General features: G+C 48.6%; 1 protein-coding gene and 1 non-coding gene across 2 annotated transcripts in view; one reads left to right on the top strand and one right to left on the bottom strand.

Moving 5' to 3' along the window:
* Positions 1-6,029: 6,029 nt before the first annotated feature.
* TRNAG-CCC (transfer RNA glycine (anticodon CCC)) lies at positions 6,030-6,100 on the bottom strand. Its single transcript has one exon. It is a non-coding gene; the product is annotated as a tRNA-Gly (tRNA).
* A 6,561-nt stretch (positions 6,101-12,661) lies between these two features.
* Positions 12,662-20,516, top strand: part of LOC129013201 (espin-like) — a 35,586-nt gene continuing 27,731 nt past the window's right edge. The window contains 2 exon segments of the mRNA XM_063652120.1: positions 12,662-12,808; positions 13,107-13,300. Of these exon segments, the coding sequence (XP_063508190.1) occupies positions 12,662-12,808; positions 13,107-13,300 (341 nt within the window).

Here is a 20,516-nt window from a genome sequence, read left to right as displayed (position 1 = left end):
TGTTGCAAGCAAGCCCTAAATTGCTGATTTTGAAACAGCCTGATGGGTTCACAAAGACAATTTCTGAACAGTCTTAAGAGCAGAGGTGCACCAAAGCCACTGTGCCCTGCAGCGCAGGATCCCAGAAAGTTCTTTAAGGACAATTTATGGAAGATTTTTGGAGTTGTCCTTGGTAACCCCCAAGAATGTTTTGGTTAGTAGAATTTTAGATGTCATCAATTTAAAAATTAAAACTAAAACTCTGGAACTCATAGAGAGATAAAATTAAGAGAATACATTCACTATCCTGAGTAGAAAGATTTCTTATAGAACATAACAGGCTTTAAAAATAAAGAAAAAATATGGCAAAATTTCATCAAATTAAATGCTTTCAGAACTAAAGTTAAAATCTGAAGCCACCCAACCAACTGGACAAACTGCTTCTTGTCCAAGGAGACCCCAGAGAAGTCTTAAATACTGAGTTCCTGCCCAGTATTTGGAAGCTCAGACACCTCTCCTTATACTCTCTCCCTCTTGTGGTTTAGACACAACTGACCAGCATTATTGTTAAAATAGAGACCACAAGAATGACAGAACAGACTCCTTATAGTAGTAAGATGCCATATTATAAACAAGACCTAAGGCCACGCCAGGCAAGGTTAAGTCATGCACCCCTCAACTTAAAGAATAAACTATGTTCTAATTGCCACAGGTTTTTTTCTTCTTCCTTTTTTTCTCTAGCTAAACAAGCACTGGCCTTGAGATAAGCAATGCTGAAGCACTTGCAGCTCACTCATTACCATAAACTGACTGAGCCCTCCCTACACAAGCCATAACAACTACAGCTTTGATTGGACAAGAGACTGATTTCAGTAACTTTCTCTTGATAAGAGACCACTGGCTGTGGACTGGTTCTGGACAGTTTACAGAGGCTGTGCGCTTGATTGCCTTTGTGTCCCTGCTTCACCTTTTGAAGCATAGGGCCTAATTATAATGTATTTAAATGTTGTCTCCACCCCAAAGTGAACATGGGTTGCATGCAACAGGCATGTTTACTCAGCATGCATGCAGCAGGATTCCTTCATGAATATTCAGAGCTCCTCCTATTCCCTGTTGAATACGCATATGTGGCCCACCAGATCAACATAAATCCCTGTTCCCCCCTCCCCTCCCTGAAAACCTACTTTTCGGGTTTCAGCAGGAGGGTATGCCTTCCAGTCCGTGGGAATGGCCACCTTGCAGGCTATAACCCTTTATAAAAAATAAAATTTCCCTTCTAAATTTATAAATTGTGTGATTTTTCAGTTGACAGCTTTCAGTCAGACTTTTGACTGACTGGGAAAAGTCATTTGCAATATATTTATTTTAAAAATGACTCCTCAGGATAAAAATCAATGTGCAAAAATCACAAGCATTCTTATACACCAATAACAGACAAACAGAGAGCCAAATCATGAGTGAACTTCCATTCACAATTGCTTCAAAGAGAACAAATTACCTAGGAATCCAACTTACAAGGGATGTGAGGACCTCTTCAAGGAGAACAACAAACCAATGCTCAACAAAATAAAAGAGGATACAAATAAATGGAAGAAACATTCCACGCTCATGGGTAGGAAGAATCAATATCATGAAAATGGCCATACTGCCCAAGGTAATTTATAGATTCAATGCCATCCCCATCAAGATACCAATGACTTTCTTCACAGAATTGGAAAAAACTACTTTAAAGTTCATATGGAACCAAAAAAGAGTCTGCATTGCCAAGTCAATCCTAACCCAAAAGAACAAAGCTGGAGGCATCACGTTACCTGACTTCAAACTATACTACAAGGCTACAGTAACCAAAAGAGCATGGTACTGGTACCAAAACAGAGATATAGACCAATGGAGTAGAACAGAGCCTTCAGAAATAATGCCACACATCTACAACTATCTGATCTTTGACAAACCTGACAAAAACAAGAAACGGGGAAAGGATTCCCTATTTAATAAATGGTGCTGGGAAAACTGGCTAGCCATATGGAGAAAGCTGAAATTGGATCACTTCCTTACACCTTATACAAAAACTAATTCAAGATGGATTAAAGACTTAAATGTTAGACCTAAAACCATAAAAACCCTAGAAGAAAACCTAGGCAATACCATTCAGGACACAGGCATGGGCAAGGACTTCATGTCTAAAACACCAAAAGCAATGGCAACAAAAGCCAAAATTGACAAATGGGTTCTAATTAAACTAAAGAGCTTCTGCACAGGAAAAGAAACTACCATCAGAGTGAACAGGCAACCTACAGAATGGGAGAAAATTTTTGCAATCTACTCATCTGACAAAGGGCTAATATCCAGAATCTATGAAGAACTCAAACAAATTTACAAGAAAAAAACAAACAACCCCATCAACAAGTGGGTGAAGGATATGAACAGACACTTCTCAAAAGAAGACATTTATGCAGCCAAAAGACACATGAAAAAATGCTCATCATCACTGGCCATCAGGGAAATGCAAATCAAAACCACAATGAGAAACCATCTCACACCAGTTAGAATAATGATCATTAAAAAGTCAGGAAACAACAGGTGCTGGAGAGGATGTGGAAAAATAGGAACACTTTTACACTGTTGGTGGGACTGTAAACTAGTTCAACCATTGTGGAAGTCAGTGTGGTGATTTCTCAGGGATCTAGAACTACAAATACAATTTGACCCAGGAATCCCATTACTGGGTATATACCCAAAGGATTATAAATCATGCTGCTATAAAGACACATGCACACATATGTTTATTGCGGCACTATTCACAATAGCAAAGACTTAGAACTTATCCAAATGTCCAACAATGATAGACTGGATTAAGAAAATGTGGCACATATACAGCATGGAATACTATGCAGCTATAAAAAATGATGAGCTCCTGTCCTTTGTAGGGACATGGATGAAGCTGGAAACCATCATTCTCAGCAAACTATCGCAAGGACAAAAAACCAAACACCACACGTTCTCACTCATAGATGGGAATTGAACAATGAGAACACTTGGACATAGGAAGGGGAACATCACACACCGGGGCCTGTTGTGGGGTGGGGGGAGGGGGGAGGGATAGCATTAGGAGATATATCTAATGTAAATGACGAGTTAATGGGTGCAGCACACAAACATTGCACATGTATACATATGTAACAAACCTGCACGTTGTGCACATGTACCCTAAAACTTAAAGTATAATAAAAAAAAGTCAAAAAAAGACTCAATTCCTGAATATATAAGAGAACTTTTGTAAATCAGTAATATAGAGCTAAGCCAAATAAAATAGGGCAAAATATTTGAATAGGCTTTTGCAAAGGAGAATTTCTTATATGCTGGAAGACATAAGAAAATATGCTTCATAGTATTGCTCATTAGGCAAGTACAAATTAATTCCACACTGAGATATCACTAACCACTCACCAGTGTATGGCTACTTTTTTTTTTTTTTTTTTTCCCTGAGACAGGGTCTCATTCTGTCACCCAAGCTGGAGTGCAATGGTGAGATCTTGACTCACTGCAACCTCCCCCTCCTGAGTAGCTGGGACTACAGGTGCCTGCCACCATGCCCAGCTAATTTTGGTATTTTGAGTACAGACAGGGTTTTGCCATGTTGGCCAGACTGGTCTGAGAGCATAGCTACATTTAAAAGTTAGTACACCAAATGCTGACAAGAATTTGGTGCCACTTCAACTGTCATCACTGGTGAAAAAAGCATTCTAGAAGACTGGCAATTTATACTAAGGTTAAACTTATACTCAGGTCATGACCCAGCAATTGAAGGACTTCCATGAATCTCAAGTGCACACAAAGACTGTTATAAGAATATTCATCACAAGAATTCAATAACCCCAAAATTGAGAAGTGATCTATGAAACTACATGGATATATCTCATGGGTATAATGAACGTAACTGCAGAAAAAAGGCCAGATATATTCACTTGTGTGAACTTTAAGAACACGCAATTGTAACCTATGGGAATAGACATCAGAATAGTGATTAACTAAGAGGACACAGGGTGGAAATCGCCTGGACAGGGCCTCTAACAGGCCTTTTTCAGATCATGGCAATTTTCTATAACTTGAGCTGGGTGGTGATAACATTGATCAAAACTAAAGAAATTGCACTAAAGATCTGGGCACTTTATGTGAACTGTAGTTCATTTACTGTTCTCATTGCTTGAACCTGGGAGACACAGGTTGCAGTGAGTCGAGATTGAGCCATGACACTCCAGCCTGGGTGACAGAACAAGACTACATCTCAAAAATAATAATAATAGTAATAATTTACTGTTCTCCTAAAAATTAGTGGATGGGGAATGGAGGCAAGCCAGTGCAGACCATGACAACTCGTTTAGATTTTATTGTAAACCCATTAAAAACTCGTTCTCATTTTGTGTTCTTAAAAAATCCCACTGATACAGCCGTTTTCTCTACCAGAAAAGACTATAACCACATTATTTCATCAGTAGAAGCTACAGACAAAGGACCCTTGAGAGGCGGCATCTTCACCTACGGGAATTTTTTCTGCTCAATTGTGAGACAAAGAGCATGTCCACGTTTTCCTTTTGGCCAGGCCGCCCCATAGTTTCTGCACTGTGGGCTAAACTCCAGAAGCTGGCGCCCTTCCGGGCCAGAGGTTTACTCTGCTCTCTGGAGGCTGCTAGGACTAAAGGCAAAGCAAACGACGGGTCTATTAGCCACAATTGCAGGATAGAAAACACTGCTGTGACTCACATTAGAACCCAGGTTGCGGCAAGCACAGCTACAAGTATTAACCACTACACGACCACAAAGCCTGCTGACAACCATTGCACTTCTTATATTTTTTTAATGTAAAAACACTCACTTTTTTATCTGCTTTATTCTTGGACGTCTGCAGATTTTCGTGCTTTCCTCTCTTTCATGCGCTTCTCCGTTTCTCTCCCCATTCTGCTGCATAATTTAAAAAAAAAAAAAATCTCATCTCTCAGGATCCGGCCACCGCCTCTACAACAAGCCTCCTGGAAGGTCTCTTTGTCCCATTGACATCTCTGCCTTCTTTCGCTGCTTTTTTTTTTTTTTTTTTTTTTTTTAACGGAGTCTCGCTCTGTCGCCCAGGTGGAGTGCGGTGGTGCAATCTCGGCTCACTGCAACCTCTGCCTCCTGGGTTCAAGAGATTCTCCTGTCTCAGCCTCCCAAGTAGCTGGAATAGCAGGTGCATGCCACCACATTCGGCTAATTTTTGTGTTTTTAGTAGAGACGGGATTTTTCCATGTCAGACAGGCTGGTCTTGAACTCTTGACCTCAAGCGATCCATCCGCCTCGGCCTCACAAAGTGCTGGGATTACAGGCGTGAGCCAACGTGCCCGGCCAAATTTCAGGCCAACACCTGTCGACACACATTGCCAGACACACAGAATACCTCGCAGAACACCGATGGGCCCACAAAACACGCGGAGGCTGCCGTGGCTGACGACGTTAGCAAATTCGTTTCACGGTGTCTGGGGTACAGCCCTGAGGGTCCACTGGCCACCTCTGCGCAAGGACCAGTCTCCGCCGCTCCCCTCATCTCCACGCAGATTCTTCCCCACACACCTTCCCTTTCTTTGGGCCGCTGAAGCCTCTTGGACCTCTGAGGTGACTGTCCTGCCCTCAGCTTCTCTCCTTCCAAGAGCGTCCTTTCTTGATCCTCTACACAGTGGCTCAGCGGTAAGCCCAAGGTCCAGCACGCGAATCAGGAACCTGATGATTCTTCGGGTTTGCAGGGATCCGCCCCGTGAATAGATGAAAGTAACAGGTACCAATATCAAAACTGCAGTGACTCACCGGAAACACTTCACGCTTCCCACTTCGCTAAGCTGTTGGAGTCCAACAATTGCATGGGTCCTGGGTTAGTGTCCTGAACGTCTCTTGCCACTACTCTGGTAACTGTTGTCACTTTACCTTGTGGTGGCCAAGCCCCTAAATGCACTATTAGGTTATGCAGTATAATTTTGCAGCGTAAAAGACGGTAAAGAGCCATAATGAAGTGAAAAAGACCCTCCTGCATTGGCCGGGAATTGAACCCGGGTCTCCCACGTGGGAAGCGAGAATTCTACCACTGAACCACCAATGCCTCTCAGCAATCCTCTGGAGGATAACAGAAAAGAGTATCCAGAAAGACTTACAAACTTCCAAGTGCCTTTCTTCAAGTGTCGACTAAAAGCTAACAAAGACATCCGAACCAAATGTTTTTATAGGAAACTTTTACTAGACAAAGTTATAAATATCAAAATAGCTCATTTGGCGGATCAAACTACTAACTCTGAAAAAGGTCTTTCTACCTGCATTATAAACCCCTATAATAAAACATCAGAAATTCATTCATGTTTCTTTTTTCTAATCCTAAATCTTCCATTGTCAATCTCAAACTGCTGCCTTAGAGGTTCTGAGGAGGTAACCTAACTGGTAGTTTAGGTAAGTAAAGTTCAAATCCAGGGAATAAATAAGAAGCAGAAGCAGAATTAGAAGAAAGAGGAAATAAAAGGACAGAATCAATGTACAGATAATGAAGAAACAAAGGTTGGTCCACTAAGTTAGTCTTTTGTCACTGGTTTTTTTGGCAAAACAGTAATGATCGGTCTCGTAATCATTATAATACTATTATTTGTCTGCTGGAAGATGTATAAAGCATTTGAAGGAAATGTGATATGAAAAGATGAAGAACCCTTGCTGTCAATGTTTCATTGTTTGGGAGAATCCCAAACATATGCTTTGATGTATTAGCTATGAAAGGAGTAGACTAGTTTAATGAAATATTGACCGGTCAAAATATTAACATATTAGTCTTTTGATGAAGTTCAAATAGTAGAGAGATTTCTTTCCTCAATTTTCAATGGAAACATTCAACTGAAGAGACAAATCCAGAGTTTTCCCCACATGTTGGGTCTGGGAGTCATTATGACTTTTTCAAAGACAGGAGCTGTGACATGGAATCATGCTTCTTCCCTAGCTGAGAAGCCAAGCTAGGTCCAGGCTGAGTCATAAACTTGAGCCCACCAAGGAAATCACCCTTCACATTGACCTCGCAGAGCTTTGGCTGTTCTCTGTTCTTTACCCAACACCCAAGACACACACCAGCTCTGGCCAACAAACCTTAACGTATGATCTATATCAACCAGAGCTACATTTATTCCCAAATCTCCTTCTAAAATACAAACCTGTACTTTCTACTCTCAACTTCTAAATTTACAAAGGCCTCATATGCATCTCAGAGTCACAGATGCTAAAACTTAACCGGTTTTCTGAGGATTATTTGGGGAAGGGGTATGCATTCAAAATCTTTTGTAGATAGATAATTCGTGTGGTTTCAGAATATTGACTCTATGAGTTCCAGATGCAGATTTAGAACCTTTTTTAAAAATATTTTGTTTTTGTTGTCTCGCAAATCAGCCAGATCTGCAACTTATCAGAGTAAAGCGAAGCCAAGCAGGACACTTCCAGGCGATAGAAGAGAATGAAGGGAACCTTAAGGAATTTCTGGAAGCAAAGCTAATATTAAGCAGGCCTCTTGCTGGCAGACCAGTGGAAATTGTAGCCTGGTCAACAATCTGTCTAGATCGAGGAGTTCTAAAATGTAGCCACAGGTTCAACTACTTTTCTGTTTGTTTCCCAACCTCGATTAAACTCACTAAATTAAGGGACAAAAAGAAAAACCAAAAAACCACATTTCCCACCAGTCTCGAGCCAAGGGCCTTTCACATGTGAGGCAAACATGATAACCACTACACTAGAGAAACTGCACATACACTGGAAAAGGCAAAACATAATCATGAAAATCTTAGATCAGCCATTTCTATTATTGTTTCCAAAGTAAGAAATTCAACTGCATTTTGAAATTCGACTGAAAAAAGCCCAATAAGCACCAGCCATCAAGAAGACTATGGCTCCCAATAGGCCCAGGCTTAGCGTTCCGCAGCTACCCCCAACAGGAACACCATGGGGACCCACACCCGGGCTTCAGGATCCCGCATCCTCCCCTGGGTATCCAGTTCCAGAACTAAGCGCCCTGTGCGGGATCCTCCCGGCTGACACTCTTGGCTCCCAGAAGCTGCAGGAGCCGGCGGGCTTTGAGCGTCGGAGCCCCGGGCGCCCCGTGCCTCGCAGGAGTGTGGACGCTGCCCTTCTAGGGATGGGGACCCCGCCTCGGAGCCTTTTCCCCCGCGCCAGCTGTCAGAGCTCTTGGCTCTTCCCGTCCTCCCAGGAACCGTAAGACCCTCCTTGCCCTCCCTTCCGCAGGCCAAGGGGCGCGGGCTGCGCGCTCTTTCCTTGCGGACCCTTTGGCCTCAGCGCCTCGACGTCTTCCTCCCAAAGGGCATCCTTCACTGCTGCTGTCTCTTAGTCTGTCCCACTCAATGTAAGTAATAGTTAATCACACTTTCAAATTCTAGCAGGTACCGTAGCAAAGGCTGTGTCTCAGGGCACTTGGCTGTTTAAAAATACGGGCACATCAACTCAGGCCAAGCCACGCCTTCATGAGGCCGAGTATAAAACCCTGGAAGACCCAGGGGAAGCCCACTTAGATTTCACGATCGCTCCTCTCTCCCTCGTCGGTCTTCTGATTCTTCTTGAAGGGCAGTTTCATTTTACCCTTTACAAAACTGAAACGTCTTATTTGTGCTTTTTGTAATTGTTCTGTTCAATAAGGTTTTGGAGTGCGCATTTTAACCTAAGAGGGACGAAGAGATAAAGGCGGTTTTCACAGAAAGCGTCAGGATGGATTTTCACGTTCACCTCGCAGCAGATGGCCAACAGGCAGAAAGTCTCTTTTTGCTTGAAGACATTAAAATCAATCTCTCTCTCCCCCGCCCCGCCTTCCCTCTCTCTCTCTTAATGCCAAAAATTAGCTTTTTGGGAGGCTGAGGCAGGAGAATCGCTTGAACCCGGGAGGCAGAGGTCGCAGTGAGCCGAGATCGCGCCACTGCACTCCAGCCTGGACGACAGAGCAAGAGTGTCTCAAAAGTTTGGAGAAGAAGGTGCTATTTTACCTAGTTGCTTTTCTTATTGCAGTGGTGACCGCATTGCCTTCAAACCTGAAGTCCCAGTGCTTCCACCCTGGGGAATATGCAGACCGCTTGGTCACTGGACGCCAGGCCGCAGTGCTGGCCTAGTTCTGCTTTTGGCTTTAAATGCAGTTGGGGGAGGCGACTGGACCTCACCAGAGACTGGTGGGATGTTACCCTCACCAGCGACTGGAGGGCCGAGCTCCGAAAGAGGCCTACTTCATAGCCTTAAATCAGGAAATGTCATGAAATCCCACCCCTCTACTGCCCCATTCCCATATTCTATCTCTTCCCCTGGCCACTCTGAGAGGATTCGCCGCCTTTCTGTCGCGTCTAGACCCTTTGGAGTCCCACATGGACAAGACAAAAGGGGCATTGCCTTTTCCTACAGGAGCGGGAGGAGTCCTCACAGCGGAGGAAACAGGCTCACAGAGCGCATCCCCACACACTTGAGCCCTGCCGGGTTCCAGAAAAGCCAACAAAGCATTCTCTGAAGCTTCTCTTGGATATGTACCCAGAAATAGGGTTACTGGATCATAGGGTAGATTCTATTTTTGGTTTTTTGAGGAAGCTCCATACTGTTTTCCACACCAGCTGTACTAATTTACATACCTATTCACAATGTGTGTGTTCCCTTTTCTCTGCATTATGTCTAACACATCATTCACGTTTTTGACAAATGCCACTCTAACAGGTGTGAGATGATACTCATTATGGTTTTAATTTGCATTCCTCTAATGATTAATGATGCTGAACATTTGAGAAAAGCTCATTTTTAATGCCTCAATGTTGAGAACTGACAACATTATTGTGAAAGATAGGAAGAAATAAGGTAAAAACAAAACAATGTCATTCAAACAGGATATCAGATTTGCACATAGGCCTTTGTGGGGCAAATGGGAACCCAGCGCACAAAAAGTTGAATTATATGGAAGCAATATCACAAATGAGTTAGGAAATGTGAAAAAAATAACCAATAAGAGAGATATAATTAAAAATAGACCTAATGGATTCACACTATCACTACAAATACTGGAAGCCCGGGAGTTTCATTTGGGAGAAAGAAATATTTGCTTTCATACATGATCAAAACTAATGAAAAAGTTAGATCCTGAGTTACTTTTCAGGCCTTTACGTTTAAAACTTAAAGTTAGCCAAAGAAAGTCCACTTTGAGATGGAAATATGAAAACCCAAATTAGCCTGGGGAAAAATCAGACCCCTAGACAATGTTTGATTTTCTCACTTTAAAGTGGGAAATTAGATCAGATGTACCTTAAGGTTTTTCTGGTGTTAACATTCGTGGTTCATAATTTTTTCTTTTTAAAGAAAATAGGTAGATTGAAACCAATAGAACAAGATAAATATATATTCAGAAGGCACTTTAATAATGGGTAAACTTCATGAAAGTTAGACATTATTAAGCAGAAGGAACCCTTAAGGCCTAGAAAAGAATAATGCTGTGTCTACACTCAAGACTAACGGCAAAGTGTGTTTTAGTTAAGTTACTTGGCAATGACAACATCACACAGTTTAAATGAGGGGTGGGATCATAAGCTTTCAGAAGTAGTTTTATTGGGTCCCCCTTCCTTTATTTTGTCACAAATGCTGGGGGGCACATATGGAGATGGCCATCAGCCTGATTAAGCCTGCCAACAGAGTCTTAGAGACAGACACTCCCAAGAGCCTGTCAAATCTCAGGCTCACAAAGCCCAAGGAAGATTGGGTGCCTGGGAATTGAGTGGCTTTGTCTAAGGATCTTTCTTCTTTGACCTGGGTGCACATGTCTTCACAACCTCAACTGCTATGCTACTGAACACCATTGCACATGTATACTGTGAATCAACCCTACCACAAACCTGTGACCTAGATTTGAACATACTTTGTTATGGGGAATAGCAAAAGTCAGTGGCTTTGCACCAACCCCATCAGCTCTGTCAATCATTGATCCATATAAGCTGTTCAGGGCCCTGCTCTGTTCAATGTATTGGTGACCTGAATGGAGATCTAAAGCATATAATTAATTCTACAAATCATCACCAATCAGGGGGCCACTACATGATTTGTGGAAATGCACATCGAATATTTGGATGACTTGGATAATTGGGGAATGATTCAGTATAGCCAGAATGAATATATAAGTGACAATTACAAGTGACAATATTTATAGAGATAAAAGAAAACAACATGACCCAGAAACAGCTGTGGGGGAGGGGTGGAAAATTCAGAGGTGGAAATTGACCCTAAGTTAACTAAGACTCCAAATGCTGCCACTGAGAAGATAAAGAAGCCAATGTGACATTGGGACGTAGTAAGATTAATATTGGACAGACAGGCAGGAACTCCTTGTACTGAAGTAATTAGTCATATGATAAGTAGATTATCATACTCAGATTTTGATTTCCACCCTTTTAAGAGTGCAGGAAAAGACCAAAGATAAGCCCAAAATGAACAATAACAAAGTCTAAAAGTTAACAAATTCCCATTTGAGGAAAAGCCATAAGATCTGCTTTAATTAAAACATTGATGAATAACTTCAAGAGTGTCCTCGAGAAATAGAAAGGTGCTGGGCAATTGTTCCTGCCTCTGTTTCCTCCACATGCTGAGATTTGTAGAGAGAGTTTGTCTGGCAGCATCGGCACAAGGATAATAACCAAAAAGTGAGGTTGGCTGCTTGGCAGGGTGGCTTCACCTCCACCTCTCAGTAGCTGCAGAGTGTGATTCTTCTACTGCCGATGAAATAGTTGGTGTTGGCAGGGCGTGCTGGCTCATGCCTGTGATCCCGGCACTTTGGGAGGCTGAGGCGGGCAGATCACGAGGTCAGGAGATCGAGACCATCCTGGCTAACATGGTGAAAGCCCGTCTCTACTAAAAATACAAAACAAACAAACAAACAAAAAAATTAGCCGGGCATGGTGGCGGGCACCTGTAGTCCCAGGTACTCGGGAGGCTGAGGCAGGAGAAAGGCATGAACCCGCGAGGTGGAGCTTGCAGTGAGCCGAGATCGCGCCACTGCACTCCAGCCTGGGCGACAGAGCTGGACTCCATCTCAAAAAAAAAAAAAAAAAGAAATAGTTGGTGTTCTCTTCCCTGTGTAGCTCCACCTTATTCTAATTCTGTGACTGGGTCTGCTGACTCTTTCCCCAGTGCCGAGTCCTCCCTCTCAGCTGCCCTTGAGAGAGTCGGAGTTACAGGCAGGGCCTCAGGCTTTGCGCCCAGATATCTTAAGCCATCAACTCCTGCCATCCAGGACTCAAGTGTTGCAGAGCTGATGAAGCGTCCCGACTTGTGATAAAACTCACAGGACCCTGTCTCCTCAAGAAGAGAAGAATCACCACATTCACACCCTCCAGCCCTGTTTCAACCTCGTTTGTTTGCATTTGTTTTTAATTTCTTATGTGCTTTTCTCCCTCACCATCTCTGGATTCTCTTCGTCTCTATGGGGAAATTCCTCCTGCTCATTTGGTGTGTCCTTCCCACCCAAACCAGTCCCCAGGGCCCTTATTGCCTGACTAAGGCACTGAGGTTGGGTTGCTGGAGGCGCACCAAGGTAGAGGTCTCTGTTCCCATGTGACACCTAGGAAGGGTGGAGAGAGAGGGGGTGAGTGTTGGATGCAGGGGCTGCCTCCTAATCCTGATGCTAGCTTGGTACAGCCCCACAGCCCCCCTTCCTGGCCCTGCCCACCCCAGTAACCCTGTGTCACTCCTTCCGGCATTCCCTGAGCCCCTGGGAGTCAGGGCTGTGGCCCTGGGCATGGAGCCAGTCTCCTGCTGTGACAACCAGGTGCCTGTCACGTAGGCAGCTCGCAGTCAGGACCTGCAGCCTCTGAAAGCCCTGCACGGTGCTGCCTATTGGCTACGGTTCAGAGAGGGCCAATTAGTTGCCCAAGGACAGAAGCAGGACTCAAACCTGGGATCCGCTTGACCCAAAAAAACCATTGCTGAGTGAGGCCTGGCCAATCCCTCCAGGGAAGACAGAGAGCACAGAGCTACCTTCCAGGCCTGTGGGAGTCTGGGAGTGGCCCAAGCCAGGGGCGGGGCAGCAACAGGCTTTAGGACTTGAACTGGCTCTCCTCCCACAGGACAAAGACAATTCTGGTGCCACAGTCTTGCATCTGGCTGCCCACTTCGGCCACCCCGAGGTGGTGAACTGGCTCTTGCATCTTGGCGGTGGGGACCCCACCATGGCCACAGACATGGGTGCCCTGTCTATCCACTACGCTGCCACCAAAGGAGACTTCCCCTCCCTGAGGCTTCTCGTCGGGCACTACCCTGAGTAAGATCACCCCTCTTAAGGGGTCCCCTGGGTGGGCCGGGCCAGGGCTTTTGGGGAGGCCTGGGATTTTCCACGCCTCTCTGGCACTCCAGGGCAACAATCCCTCCAGTGGCCATCCTGGGGCCAGAGAAATGGCTCCCACTCAACGTGAAATTTTCCCCTCCTGGAAAACCCCTTCTGGGGCTGCCCCCAGAGCCTTGCAAGCAGGTGCTCCCAGCATCCTCAGCTGCCCGGCCGCACGCAGCTGGACATGGGAGGCTGCGCACACAGGTCAAGGTCACCTGTTCCCCTTGGGCTGCTTCCGCCACAGGGGCTCTGTCTGGCTTAGGCTGTGCTCATTTGCAAGACTGTTCAGAATGGAGTTGGAGGCAGCAAGGGCAGGAGCACCTCCTAGGCCCTAGTCAAACAGGCAGAAAGGGAACCCCATTAGTTACCAAGCAGTTAAGGGAGAAAGACCCCTCCCAGACACCCACCCCACCTCCTGACCCCAGAGCCCCTGGCTGGAGGCCATCCAGAGAGCAACTTGTTATCTCCTGTGGCCCCTCAGCCCGTTCCCTCTACCAAGGGAAGCACAGGGATCCCAAACCTCCTGGGGAGTGGTCTGGGAGCTCCCCCGGGTGGGGTGGGGGGTCGTACAGAGCAGGGAGCATGTGTGAGTCTTGGGGAGGGAGGGAGGGACTCAAGTCTTAGGTGCGCCTGGGGAGGCAGGGATCCTGGGAAAAGCTGCCCAGGCCCTGTCTGAGAGGGTAGGGTGTCAGATGCCACAGGGGTCTGAGCAGGGAGTGGGGTGCTCTGATGGGTAACCCTCTTTAGTCTAAGTGGGAGCCTGAGATGTAAATGTGAATGTGGACCCAGCCTTAGGATGTGAGCAGCTACGAGGTGAGAGGGACTGGCCTGTCCCCACCACTGGTCAGTTTCTGGGTGTGCCTGCAGGGCCCCTGGCCACGAGGGAGCAAGCTGGAGGCCAGTTCTGGCCATATGGCCATGTGGCAAGGTGGCCAGGGCTGCAGCCTCTTGGGCCCAGGCACACTGGCGTGGATGTAGGGTGGCCCTAGGACCAACCAGGCTGGGCTCCAGTGGTCCCCTCGGCCAAGGACAGGGGAGCTGGGCCTGGTTCCATCCTTGCTAAGAAGGGGCTCCCTGGTTTGGTTAGTGGGAGACCCAACAGGCGGCACCCTGAGGAGGGGGCGCCTCACAACCAGCCCTGCCAGGCCTTCTTGGTGGCCGCTTTGGTACGAATTCACTGCTTCCAAACAAACTAGGGTTTGGATCATGTCAAAGTCAGTGGGATTTAGACTAAGAGGGCCCCAGGGACCCTTGAGTAGAGGGTTCCAACTGGCTCCTGTCAGCACCTCTTGGAGGCTGTCCCAGATTCCTGAGTTAGACTCTCCAGGTTGGGGCCTGGGAGCCACACCTGGGACATGGCCCCATCCTCACAGCGGTGATTCTGATGCACCTGTCCCACACCCCCACTTCAAGCAGAGGAGAAGGACAGGTCTTGAGAGGGGCAGGTTCCCCTGATTGCGGGACCAATATGGCCCAAGTGTGAACTGGAAGACGCTGAGCCCGCCTTCTGCAAGTGCTGGTGGGGCCCGCCAGCCCCCGAGCCTTCCTCACTGAGAAGCCACGATCCCTCCGTGGGCTGGATCCCAGGTGTTAGGAAGACTGGTTGTGCTGTGGAACGCCCTCCAGGGCTCTGGGGCTGGGGAACCCTGACCCCCTCCCAGGCCATGCCAGGTGCTGTGTGTGATTGAGCGCTGGTGCCGACTCAGTGGCCAGATGGCCTGGAATGACGAGCTGCCAGCCCCCCAGGAGTCACCATGAATCTCGGGGAGGTGGACAGAGGGCTTGGGCTCCGTTCCCCACAGCAGCATGTGACTCGACTGATAAGAAGGTGTCTTTGTCTGGTTGCCATGCTGGGCTCATGCAGGAGAGGCAGCTGGGAATTGGGGTTGGGGGCTGGGATACCCACTTAACCTCCTATCTTGGGGGTAGGGATTCCTGCTCACCGAGGCTGTGGATATGAGGGCTGGAAGCTGGGGAGGGCAGAGGCTTGAGCTGCCCCAGGCCACAGGCCCCAATCAGGGGACCCAGGGGACCCAGGTGGCCCAGCTTCATGCTCTTGTGAGCCTCTGGGGCCTGCTGTGAATCACTGTGAATTATTCACAAGGCTTAGCTCTCTCGCTGGCGCGTGGGTGAGTGCTGAGGAAGGAAGGGCTCCCAGACCTGCTGGTGGGAAACTCAATCCTGCCCAGGGAGGCTGTGGGTGGCCGTGGGACATGGAAGTGACATGCTGCAGAGGAGCTGGAAGGCTGGACAGCCTCGGGGAAGCTCAACTAATTCCAGAGCTACACCTTGGGGTGTTATAATAGAAAGCGCTTGAGATTGCAGGAATGTCCTGCACGTCCCCCACACCTTCCCGTCTATCCCGTTCATGGGACCAAGTCTTCCCAGAAGCAGAAGACTTGTCACAGTGACCTCAGGGGCTGCTGCCACGTGGGACCCTCCCTCTGAGCCCTTGTAGAAAAGGGATCTCTCATACAAAATTAGCCAGGCATGGTGGCACATGCCTGTAATCCCAGCTACTCAGGAGGCTGAGGCAGGACAATCGCTTGAACCCGGCAGACGGAGGTTGCAGTGAGCCAAGATCGCGCCATTGCACTTCAGCCTGGGCAACAAGAGTGAAACTCCATCTCAAGGGGGAAAAAAAAAAAGAAAAAGCAAAGGGATCTCTCAGTTGGGAGGCATGGGGCTTGCAGGAGCTGGGCTGGGCAAGTCCCAGGCCCTGGGTCTCAGGGAGATTGAGTTGGGAGGGTTGGCCCTCCCGGCAGGAGCTCCAGTGGCTGATGGAGGGGAACAAGGGGTCCAGACCCCCAATCAGGGCAGAGTGAGGAGGGGCAAAGAGCAGGTGGCCCCAAGGCCGGTGGCCACCCTCCCAGGAGGGTCCTGGAGCCCAGGAGCTCACTCTTCCCCCCTCACACCTGCTTCTGGCTGCCCCAGAGCCTGAGCAGCTGGGCAGGGCTGTGGGGGTCAGGGAGCCGGGGATCAGATGGGACCCTGAGGCTTGAGCTTCCAGGCTGGGGAGTGAGGAGGCTCCACGCTCTTCCCCTGGGCTCATGGGCGCTGCCAGTCACAGCAAGCTGGAAAACCAGTTAGCCCAGAGATTTTATCAACTTCAGCAGGTGCCTCCTTCCCCCAAAGCCTCCCCTACCCCTGACCAGACTAGACTGGAATGGGATTGGAAAGTACCTGGGGCTGGGTACGGTGGCTCACGCCTGTAATCCCAGCACTTTGGGAGGCCGAGGCAGGTGGATCACCTCAGGTCAAGAGTTCAAGACCAGCCTGACCAACATGGTGAAACCCCGTCTCTACCAAAAATACAAAAATTAGCTGGGTGTGTGGCTGGGCTATGCCTGTACAGGTGGCACATGCCTGTAATCAATCCCAGCTACTTGGGAGGCTGAGGCAGGAGAATCGCTTGAACCAGGGAGGCAGAGGTTGCAGTGAGCCCAGATCATGCTATTGCATTCCAGCCTGGGCAACAGAGCAGACTCTGTCAAAAAAAAAAAAAAAAAAAAAAAAAAAAAAAAAAAAAGAGAATGAATGAAAGAAAGGAAGGAAGGAAAAGAAAGAAAAGAAAAATAATCTAGTGCTGAGTATCTTCTGGGGGTCTGGCACCACCCAGTGTCATCTGAGCCACACAACCACCCCGAGCAGTAGCTATGTAATCAGCCCATTTTACAGATGGACTCATTCAACTAATGTTTATTGAGCATCTTCTATGTGCCAGGCAATATTCTAAATGCCAGTGATATGCTGGTGAACCAGACAAACGTCCCTGCCTCGTGGAGCTGACGGGTACAGAAATGGTGTTTTAGAGAGGCTGATTCACCAGCTGTGGTCACCACTGGCTTGCTGTGTGGCCTTGAGCAGGCTGTACCTCCTCTCTGGGTCTCTTGCCCACTCCTGGTCCAGGTCCTAATCACTCAGGGCCTTTCAAGTCCACTGGAGACTTCCCCTTTTCCCTTCCTTTGTGCAAAGCTTCACGGAGTCTGGCTGCTCCCATGGCCCAGGGGTTCAGGCAACCCCCACCTGGGACAGAAAGGGAGTTTCTTGGGAAGCCCCAGCAACTCTCAGCTTAGAGAGCCCCAGGGCCCAGGGCTCAACTCTCCCCCGTAGAAGGCTGGAGGCTCTGCCTGGGGTGGTCCCTGATTCTGCCACAGGCCGTGGGGGCTCATTCCTTTTTAATCACCAGCCCCAGATCTACCCTTGGTGTTTGTCAGTTCACCTGGCAGCAGGTAGTGGGGGCGGGGCCTGTGTCCACACTGAGGAGGTGGCTGCTGTCCTTGACCCCCTGACCCACGTGGAGGCTCTGGGAAAGGAAGGGCCTGGTGGAGTCCGGAGAAGCCCCTCACAGCAGGAGACCATCTCGTGTCTCCACCAGCAGCTCCTGGTCCCAGCTGTCATGTAACCGGGGCTAGTGCCCCTGCCCTACCCTTCTAAGGGGGAGAGCTGAGCCTTGGGCCCTGGGGCTTTGTAAGCAGCATGCTGCTGGGGAGTCCCAGGGCTTCTGAGAAACCCCCTTTCTGCCTCACGTGGGGGCTACCTGAACCCCTTGGGCTCAGCTGGGCCATGGGAGCAGCCAGGCTCCATGAGGCTGTGCACTACAGAACGGAAAAGGGGAAGTCCTCAGTAAGCCTGAAAGGCCCTGGCCTTCACCCGTCCATGTCTACCCGCAGCCTTTGAAAACACAAGTCCTGCTAGGCGCGGTGGCTCACACCTGTAATCCCAGCACTTTGGGAGGCTGAGGTGGGCAGAACACGAGGTCAGGAGTTCGAGACCAGCCTGGCTAACATGGAGAAACCCCGTCTCTACTACAAATACAAACATTAGCCGGGTGTGGTGTCACGTGGCTGTAGTCCCAGCTACTCTGGAGGCTGAGGCAGGAGAATTGTTGGAACCCGGGAGGCGGAGGTTGCAGTGAGCCAAGATTGTGCCGCTCTACTCCAGCCTGGGCAAAAGAGCGAGACTCCGTCTCAAAAAAAAAAAAAAAAAGAAAAAGAAAAGAAAAGAGAAGACAATGCAATTCCTGGTCTGGTGCAGTGGCTCATGCCTGTAATCCCTGTACTTTGGGAAGCTGAGGCGGGCGGATCACAAGGTCAGGAATTTGAGACCAGCCTGGCCAATATGGTGAAACCCCGTCTCTACTAAAAAATAGAAAAATTAGCTGGGCATGGTGGTGGGTGTCTGTAATCCCAGCTACTCGGGAGGCTGAGGCAGGAGAATTGCCTGAACCCAGAATGTGGAGGTTGCAGTGAACCAAGATCGTGCCACTGCACTCCAGCCTGGGCGACAGAGCAAGACTCCATCTCGGGGAAAAAAGTTAGCCAGCTGTGGTGGCTCCCGCCTGTAGTCCCAGCTACTTGGGAGGCTGAGGCATGAGAATCACTTGAACCTGGGAGGCAGCAGTTACAGTGAGCTGAGATAGCACCACTGCATTCCAGCTTGGGCAACAGAGCAAGACTCCGTTTCAAAAAAAAAAAAGAGCACATCCCATCACAGGCTTCTGGCCACTGAAGCCTGCTTCACTTCCTTACAATGAAGGCTGCTCACTTCCTTACAATGGCCCAGAGGCTGTCCCTCCTCCGGGCTGTGGTCCCCTCCAACAGGCCAGCGCCCCTGCCTTCACAGAGGCTGATCCCTCTGCAGGGATCAGAGATCCCCGCCTGCTCTCTGCCTTCCTCCAAGTCTTTGCCCAGACCTCACCTCAGCAAGGCCAACCCTGAGCCTCGCTGAAACTGTCACCCACGCCCATGATGCCCACTCACTCTCCCACTGGCCTTGTTCCCTGCCTCCCTTTTTCTTTGAGACTTGAGTCTTGCTCTATCGCCCAGGCTGGAGTGCAGTGGCACAGCTCTCTGTAACCTCCACCTCCCAGGTTCAGGTGATTCTCCTGCCTTAGCCTCCCAAGTAGCCAGGATTATAGGTGCATATGGCACCACACCTGGCTAATTTTTGTATTATTAATAGAGATGGGGTTTCACCATGTTGGCCAGGCTGGTCTCAAAGTCCTGAACTCAAGTGATCCACCCACCTCGGCCTCCCAAAGTACTGGGGTTACAGGCATAAGCCACTGCACCTGGCCTCCCAGCTGCCCTATGGTCGCCTGGCTTTGCATTCTGTGTGCATCCTGTGTGACAGCCGAAAGCTAACCCCTACGAGAAGCCCCTGAGACACATTCCATCTCTTCACTCCCTGCATTTCCAGATTTCTGGCCAGGCCCTGCATCACACAGACAGATGCGTGTTTTCATCGCATCTGTCCCGGACTAATGAGGCCAGGGGCTTTGCGTTCCCGGCTCTGTATGCCCAGAGCCTGACTCCAGTAAACATCTGCTGAATGAGTGCGGCATGGAATCCAGGGACTTGTCCACTCCTCCTGCAGCTGATTGCATGTGACCCTAGACGAAACTCCCCTCTGGGCATTCCCGAGCCTATCTGGCAAGTGGACCCAACCTGCCCTACCAGGCTGAGGCCATGAGTGAAGAGACATCCCCTACTCCTGGCCTGGATGTCCCTTCTCATATTTATTCATTCGACAAACAGCAACTGGGTGCACCCAACTGCCTGGCCTGTCATCATGTCAGCCACACATTCTTCTATCCACCTGTGTTTGGGTCTGAGGAATAGGAGAACGAGATAATTCAGGAGTGACAAGTGCTATATAGTGAAATGAGCAGTTTGGTAGGAAGCGATGGAGATGGTTCTTTAAGTTGAGGGGTCAGGGAAGCCAGGCATCTTTGAGGAGAGGAGAGCTGAGACCCTAATGAAAAGAGGGTCGGCCTCGCAGCCCTGCCGTGATGGAACTGGCAGTGATGTGGGGAGGTGTAGAGGCCTCAGGTGGGATCAAATTTGGCCTAGTTACGGGCCAGGAGGAAGACCTGGGAGGCTGGGAGAGTTGCAGGCAACTGTAGGCTTCTGGAACTACTCCATGCTAGCTGAAGGGCTGGGGTGTAGAACCTTTCTCACATCAGGGCTGTATTTCCTCCCTGGGCCAGGCCTACTGGGGAAGCTTTTAACACAGGCCAGGAAGTTTGACTGGAGGACACCGAGAGCCGTAGAGCCACCAAAGGCTCCGTGAATTTCAATTCAAGGCAGTCACAGGCCGCAACCGGACTGATCCTCGGAGGGACAGCCTCTTCCTGGCCTCCCTCTGG

The sequence above is a fragment of the Pongo pygmaeus genome, chromosome 15, assembly GCF_028885625.2.
Source record: "Pongo pygmaeus isolate AG05252 chromosome 15, NHGRI_mPonPyg2-v2.0_pri, whole genome shotgun sequence".
NCBI classification, from domain to species: domain Eukaryota; kingdom Metazoa; phylum Chordata; class Mammalia; order Primates; family Hominidae; genus Pongo; species Pongo pygmaeus.
This window is presented reverse-complemented; position numbering and strand designations above follow the sequence as displayed.